This window comes from Panicum virgatum, chromosome 8K, assembly GCF_016808335.1.
Source record: "Panicum virgatum strain AP13 chromosome 8K, P.virgatum_v5, whole genome shotgun sequence".
Taxonomy (NCBI): domain Eukaryota; kingdom Viridiplantae; phylum Streptophyta; class Magnoliopsida; order Poales; family Poaceae; genus Panicum; species Panicum virgatum.
In genome coordinates, this window is record NC_053143.1 from 1572298 (window position 1) to 1580332 (window position 8035).

The 8035-nt window shown below is 45.4% G+C and overlaps 2 protein-coding genes across 2 annotated transcripts; one reads left to right on the plus strand and one right to left on the minus strand.

Moving 5' to 3' along the window:
• The first annotated feature begins 726 nt into the window (after positions 1–726).
• On the plus strand, positions 727–3183 carry LOC120646012. The gene is made up of 4 exons (XM_039922715.1): positions 727–1041; positions 1142–1378; positions 1564–1818; positions 2718–3183. Exons 1-4 carry the CDS (start codon positions 778–780, stop codon positions 3021–3023), a joined length of 1062 nt encoding a protein of 353 aa, XP_039778649.1. The 5' UTR covers positions 727–777; the 3' UTR covers positions 3024–3183.
• A 906-nt stretch (positions 3184–4089) lies between these two features.
• Positions 4090–7795, minus strand: LOC120646013 (zinc finger CCCH domain-containing protein 53-like). Its single transcript, XM_039922716.1, has 7 exons — positions 7131–7795; positions 6892–7053; positions 6586–6771; positions 6383–6483; positions 5811–6285; positions 4505–4696; positions 4090–4123 (listed from the first exon to the last, which is right to left on the minus strand). The coding sequence occupies exons 1-7, from the start codon at positions 7793–7795 to the stop codon at positions 4090–4092; spliced, it is 1815 nt and encodes a 604-aa protein (XP_039778650.1).
• Positions 7796–8035: the final 240 nt, after the last annotated feature.

The window sequence follows — 8035 nt, forward strand, 5'->3', positions numbered from 1 at the left end:
CTCATCAAGGTGAAAAGCGGGATCAAGGTGGCCGTAATTGTGTTCACGAAAGAGACTTGGTTGCCGGAAGCAATACTCTTCGTGAGTGGTTCAACAACGTGGATGTAGGGGCGCTTTTATGGCAATCCGAACCACGGGATAAATCTTCGTGTCAAGAGTTTGGTTCCTCTCATCCATCTTTTAAGCTTCCACATTTCTTATTGCAATTTGAGTGCCTTTACTTTCATAGAGTAATATCTTATTAGGAATGGCTATAGGTTGCAAAATTCTTTTGGGACGAGGGTTTTCACACTAGATGAACTATAGTTGCACATCTAGATAGCATACAATAGTTTAATTTTATGTGCAAACTAGTTGGAGCAATAGGTTAAGTTTTTAAAGAGCCTAATTCACCCCCTCCTCCTCTTAGGCTAGAGTACCCGATCACTTTCAGGGATCTAGCTTTATTGCCTATATATACCAAGTCGTTTGCCTATTGTGAGATTATTTTATATTATAGACCGCGTGGGCCCTGCCCTAATGCCTAATTTGTTGAATCCATTTGTCACCGCCGTTGGGAGTTACAATCAAACAATATTAGTGTTGAAGGATAGTAGTGATTACTGAACCAATGCAAGGTAAAATAAATATTCCTAAGGGGGGCTAATACTAATATAATGTTGTTTCCTTGGATGTGTCCGATCAGCGTGTTTGCACCGCCAGCTGATTGACGGAGACAAGAGGCGCGCGATAATGACAATAAAAATGAATTAATCGATACAGTCCACATGCATATATATGCAGCTTGCTTCTTCCATCATCCAGCTCGATCATATAGTATATCGATATCCAAGCAGAGAAGAGAAGTCAGAAGTGGTGGAGGTGGAGATGGCAAAGCTCAAGCTCTCCGGGGCAGCCGTGCTGCTCATCATCGTGGTGCCTCTGTTCATGTACACGGGTGCTCTCCTCATCGGCATCCAGCTGGGGCGGGCGCTGGAGAGGAGGCCGGACAGCATCAGGGTCAGCTTCACCATCAGGGGGGCCCTCGGCTACCTCGCCAAGGTAGCACTCCACGCCGCCGGTCCACCGCTGTAACTAACTGCTGATTGTTGCCAAGGGAACGATGAAGCTGGTTTTTCAATGATTTATTTGTTTGTTTCAGGAGCTTTGGGATACCAACAATATTTGGGGATCTGGAAGACGGCAAGGCAGCAGGGTAGAGCAGGTGATGTGGGTGCCCTTTCCGGCGAGCCGCAATCGTGATGAAAGCTCAGCAGCTAATATGCAGTCGAAGCAGCAGCAGCAGCCCTACATCCCACTGTCATGGGTTGAAGGCCGAGATAATTCTAGCAGTGGTGCTAACCCCAAGGCCCACACACATCACACAAATCATACTTCGGTACATGCATCTTTCTTTCTTCCTTTCTTTTTTACTACGATATATATAGGGTACTATATTTTTTTTCAATTAACTGTTTAATTATTGTGTGTACTTGTTGCAATATATAATCGATCAGTTCCTCTTCTGAACATATACTATGTTTTTGTATTGTATGACTGGACGTCGATGGATGGATGATGCAGCCTCGTGGCGTGATCAGCGTTGGGCCATGGGGTGGATCCGGCGGGCAGGCTTTCTACATGCACGGCCCCGTCGCTCCTCGCCTCCATAGCATCATCTTGCACCACTCCGTCAGTGGCATCCACTCCTTGGCCTGCCACTACTCCTACTCCTACTCCTTCTCCTTCTCCGGAGATGAAGCAGCAGCCAGCAGCAACCGAATCCGAACTGCGGGCCCGTGGGGTCGCCACCAATCCGCAGAGTTACATCGTGCCACGGTATTTTATCTTACTATTACTAATTGGAGACTCTTTTTGAAGCCTCCAGGTGAAGCCACCTAGGATCCTAGGTGAACAATCTAAAAAAATAGAGAAATCCTACAAATTTTCACAAAAATCAAAAACATCCGGCCATCAATTCAGCAACTCTAATCATAATAGCCATTAGACCTGTTATTTTTTTAATAAATTATCCACCTTTGCTATTATAAAAATATACTAAAGTAACCCCCTAAATATATATCTAAATTACCCACCTCTACCATTATAAAAAACTAATCTAAAGTAAACCCCTAATCTTCATGTAAATTACCCACTTATGCCATTATAAAATAATATCAAATAACTCTCTAAATTTTTATACATATTATCCAATGATAACATAATAAAAAGTTAGAATGAACCCCAAATCTGAATCAAAATTATGTTATTATAATAAAATCTTAAAGCACATCAATATAAAATTCTAAATTACTATTCCTATCATTATATTAATATATTATTTATAGAAACATACTAACCATAATGTGTTTGTCACCATATATTCATATATAAGAAAAAAGATAAGAATATCAATTTTCATATTGTTCACATAGCTCAAACAAAGTGTCCAGTTAAACGTATATCAAACATATATGGAGGTGTGATGTGAAGTGAGAAAAAATTGTTAATAACTAAACCTATCACATTTATTACAATTACATAATGATAAATATATATCTTTGCAGTAATGGATTAGAATATTTAATTAGTTAAAGAGAGTGTAAGATAGATAATTATTAGATATCTCTAACTAGTCCGTGCGGAAGCACGAGTTGATAGACTAATACCGATAACCCCAATACGCGCATCATCGACTTATTGCTTGCTTGTGCTCGATCTTGCATGCATATATGCAGATCAAGTTGTCTGCAGGCGAGCGTGTCACTGCAGTGGAGGGGACAATTGGGCGTTTCGGAGGCGTCCCCGATGTCGTCATCACCTCGCTGACCTTCCGCACCAGCACCGGCAGGACGTACGGGCCGTACGGCAACACCGCTGCGGCGGCGGGGACGCTATTCTCTGTGCCGGCGGCGGACGGCGCCAGCATCGTCGGCTTCTGGGGACGCTCCGGCTGGCTTCTCGATGCAATTGGGGTCTACGTCAAACCCGGCCGGCGGCCGGCTACACTATACAACACCAGGGCCCGGAGGAATATGAAATAAACTATATATCTTGCTTAATTATATATGCTGCAGAGACATGCATGTTCCCATCCTCTGCACAATAAAATTATGGAAATCGTCCTGCTGTGTTGTATAATTACTATATGGAAATCGTCCTGTACTGAACCTGCTACTTTGTATCAAATTTGTTTCGATCTTATTCGTCTCCTTCTGCTTTTTTTTTTTGTTTTGCACGTTTGGCGTAATAATTAGTTACTTGTATGATAATTAATGAAACACGTAGCTCAAACAAATTATAAGTACTCTTTTGTTTTTGCATCCATGGATTGGATGCTGATGAATGACATATATATACTCCCGGCCGGGATATACCACCAATACTCACGTAGACATTGCAGGCAACTAGTGTGCTCAATAATGTGCAGCGACTTAATTAGTCAATATACTTAGAAATTTTAAACTTTTTTTGTTTTGAAAAATTAAACTTTCATGTATCGTAGTGGACACCGGCCTACTATCTCCATGGAGGATTAGCTCGAAATTTGCTTCGATGATTGATGTTCTGCACCAGTGGGTGCTCTGATCCTGAGCGACAGTCGCGGCATCATGCTTGTATGGCTTTTGTCCACTCCTTTACCTCCCCACCCTATGATTTTTTTTTTGGAATGCAGACATGTCACTTCACTACAACAGACTGCGAGGACTATAGTTATCATCTACAAACGAGCATACCAGATGGACCTTTTGATCTTTGTTCTTGATACCCGCAGGAGCTACTAAATGACTATTATTTACCTAGAGCTAAAACAACCTAGATTTGTTTCTTTAATTTGTTGCTGTTTGTTGTTCCCTCTCTGAAGATATTCCTACTATTTGTTAAAGCTTTCTACCCTTTCCTCCACTTGATGGGGTCATGATAGTCCCTGCAGACACATAAAAATACAATTAGAACAATCATCGAGAGGTCCCAGAAGCTAATTTTATACGTGTCATGATTGACTAGCTGATTGTTCCAGGCTTACAGGACTCTCATAAAGAAAGACAAGGTTGTTTATACTTACTCCCAGATTAGAGGAAAGGAGACCCCCTCTTTTTTGTTCTGCATTCACATGCCAATCGCTTCATGTCCAGGAGAAAACCTGAAAAAATAACAGAGGTAAATAATCTTTCTTGCCACATGACTAGCAATAACAAAACACCTGCTGTAATTGTAAATAGTAATAAGAAAAAAAATTGTGTCTAAAATCCAGTTTTAGCTCAACCCCTACCCAAGAGGCAAGCCCATGTATGCAGTATGCATAACACCTCGATTATTTCAAATGGGTTAACTCAAAGGACTATGTTTGAAGCACTAATAAAATTACCAATTTGACTATTAGCCCCCAATGCTATCTAAACTACCAATGTTCCACTACTTCGACTAAAATGAAATACTTAGGTTACACTTATGAATAAGAGTTTTTAAGTTGTGTAGTTTTGTAAATACTAGCTATGAATGATTGTTACTGAATTTTTATTACTTGGGCACCTGAAAGAAGCAGGACCTGTATGGAGGCAGCTCAAGGTTGGATGTAGGTGGGAAGAGGGATGAAGCCACATGATGAGGGCTGTTGTTGTCGATGTTGCCATTTTGGGCTATTGTATCAGTATCAATAGAGGTCTTGGTTGGAAATGCAAACGGGCTCTCAGGTAATATGTGGTCCACCATGCCACTGCAATTCAAACAAACAAGGAACATATCAATCCTGGAAAGACCAAGACCAAATCCAAAAAAAGGGAACAAGTTGAACCGAGATACTGCTTAACAATAGCCATTAGTTGTGGTCATTAGTTTATTTTCTCCTTCCCCCTATTGACAGCCAAATTTGGTACCTGCCGAGGCCGACCGGTCTGACCGGTCAGACCGGTCCGGTCTGTACAGTCCGAGTAGAATTAGGGTTTTTGTAAAGAGTCTTTTTATAATCCTACTCGTGAATGGGTACGTCTTCCTCGGCCTATAAATATAAAGGCTAAGGCCGATTGAGGTTATTCCCAATCGAATCAATCAAAATATCGCATTATTTTTTGTCTCTCAAACCCTAGCCTTTTTCAACCCTAGACTGCTTTCTTCCTTCGTCTCGACGGCGTTTGAAGACGTTCTGAGTGGCCTGCCGACCTCAGGACAACCCTACGTTCACGAGCATCGACGAGGTCCCTCCCGAGCTCGCTGTGCTAGGTTTTCGCGGGTTCCTTGCCTACACCAGTCAGACCGGTTGGCGGCACCGATCAGACCGGTCTGCCCAGGATTTTCACTGTGTTGATCGTTTTGACGATTGTCGCGCGTTCTAGCGCATTCGAGTGTGTTTGGCGCGATTCTGTGTCAACACCCCCTACCCATTGCCATGGATTTTCTTTTCCCCTTTTGTTACTTCCATTCAAGGGAACCTATCACCAGTCACCCTAACACCCTATCTACCTCACATCCTTTACCAATTCCTTTTAAGCCAGTGATACATTAGCTTTAAGCCAGATAATACCTAGAAGCATAAAGACAAAATGCACGCCTTATTAGCTATCACATGTTGTCACCTCTTTGCCAAACTATAACTATATATAAGTTGTTGCAATAATTTATTGCACATGGCAAATTTAGAGTAAGCTTTTCAAAAAGAGAAATTAGAGTCAATGACAGAAGTGGGAAAAGTGTGGCGGGAATAAGAATATCACCCATGCAAACATGCCAAAAGAAAGGAAAAGTTAAGGCAGGTTTGCCTTATTTCTCTATGCTGCTCTTTTCCCACTCCTTAACCGTTCGGTAAATATTTTACTCCATAACAACAATCTTACCTTTCTTGGAAGCCAAAAGCAACATTTTGAGTTGCTGTCACAGGACCAGATTCTCTTTTCTCCACTTCCCTAAGGTTGACCGTCTGCTTGCGACTGGCATCACCATCCTCTTCCTGCTGCTCCTCGTGCTTGCCTTCTGCATCAGCTGCAGAGATTGCAGCAGCTGCAGGCGCACTCATTGCAAACCTGGTACTGTTCAAATTGTTATCTACAACCAAAAACCATGGATTCAATGTCACAACCTGCAAGCACCTCACCAGTGCAAGAGACAAAAACTTGTCAGGGTCAAGAAGTTGACCTTGAGCTTGTCCAAGAGGCATGGGGGAGCCAAGATGGTGATCCCTGCTCCTGAGGTCAAGGGGCTGCAGCCCCATGAACCGGCGTCCCTCCATCTCAATGGCTTGCTGCTGCCCTTTGAGCTTCCTCCTCAGATACACCTCGTGGTTAGTAATGGTCCGGTACATCATCCTGGGTCCTAACAATTGCAAAATCAACATGTCAAAACACCTGCAATCTACAACAATATGCGGCAAGAATACATGCATGTAGAAAAAAGAACTATTACTACTCACCAATCTGTGGCTGCTTCAGATCAAAGGGGTCCTTGGAATCAAGCAATCCAGTGGGCGACGTGCAGCCAGCGAAATCCCCATGGTGCGGGTGCTGCAACTTCCTGCAATCAGACAAAAATAAAAGCAACTGAAAAGTTCTTTTAGAAACAGAATCCGTCAAGAGACAAGCAACGTGCATTGTCAGGATGGGAGACACAATGGACCTGAACCTGTCGCGGAACTTGCCCATCTCCTTGTATGGCTTGACAAGCACGCGCGCGTCGCACACGAAATGCGGGTTGCCCTTGCTCAGGATGATCCTCACGCTCTCCGCATAGACGAAGGTGACGAAGCCAAACATGCGCTTCTGCTGGTAAGGGATGCGCACGTCCTGCACCGGCCCATACATGCTGCTCGATTGTTGCAACCAAAGGTGCATCACGATCAATCAATTTTGTCTCGTCCATTACTGGACTACTAGGAGACAACGTAAACGAAACAGAACGCAACAATGGCGGCGTGCTTGGTACCTGAAGTAGTTGGACACGTCTTCCTCGCTGAAGGTGGAGTTGGCTGGGAATGTCAGGTAGATCTGCCTCGCGGCAGGGCCGGCGATGAGGTCGCCGCGGTCCATCCGAGGCGAGTGCACCGGGAACCTGTGCATGTCGCCACGGCCAAGTAGCATGGCCTTCCTGAAACAGCAACACAAAATTAGGAAAGGACGCAAGATAGAAAAGCAAAATGCAATCTTTGGTGGTAAAAATGGTACCTTTGGGGTTCGTTCTGCTGCTGGTGGTGGAGCAGGAAGTTGAGGTCGACGCCTTTGAGCGGCGACGGCGAGAAGGGGAATGCCGGTGCCATGTGCTGCTGCGGCCACGCGGCGGCCAAGGCCTTGGCGCGCATGACCGCTATCTCACGCTCCGTCGCTGCCGCGTCGTCCTCAGGCGGGCCGTGCAAGAACCGGCAAGAGGAGCCATACTTGCAATAACCACGCGCGAAGTATGTGCACGGCCTCCACGCGGCCACCTCGGCATCACTCAGCGAGAAGCTCCGGCGGTGTCCGCCGCTCACCGGGGACCAGCAATCATGCTTGTTCTCGGGGTAGAACGTGTCGCCGTCGTCATACCCGACATACTCGGCGGTGGCGAATGGCGACTGATGGTCGCCGCTTCCAAGGCTCGATATGCCCCAGGGTGGGCCGGTCTGCAGCGGGTTGAGTACGAGCAATGGTGGAGACGCGGGCTTGCCGGCGAGCTCAGCGCGCGCGCTGGCGATGAAGGCGCGAAGGAGGTGCTCGGGGCCGAAGGCGAGGCGGATGAGCTCCTTATCGCTGTTGTCCTGGATGAGGAGCAGGCCCATGATCTTGGAGGCGTTGTCGGGGTCTAGTGCGCGCACCCGGTCGAACACCACCTTGGTGGCCTCCCAAGCGTCCATGGCACCCGCCTTGGGGAGCAGGAGCGCGTCTGTTATTATCAGGTGGTGGTTTTTTTGCTTCTTCTTGAAGGGGTAGATCGATGGAGAGGAGGAAGGGGTGGTGAAAAGCAGGGGAATTACAAGGAGAAGAGTCAGGGTACAGTGAATTAAATAGGCTGGTTGGATTGCCACCACAACTGGCTGTTCCGTTTTCCTCCATCAATGCTTTGGGAAAATTTTGGTGCGGAATTTGAATTGAGC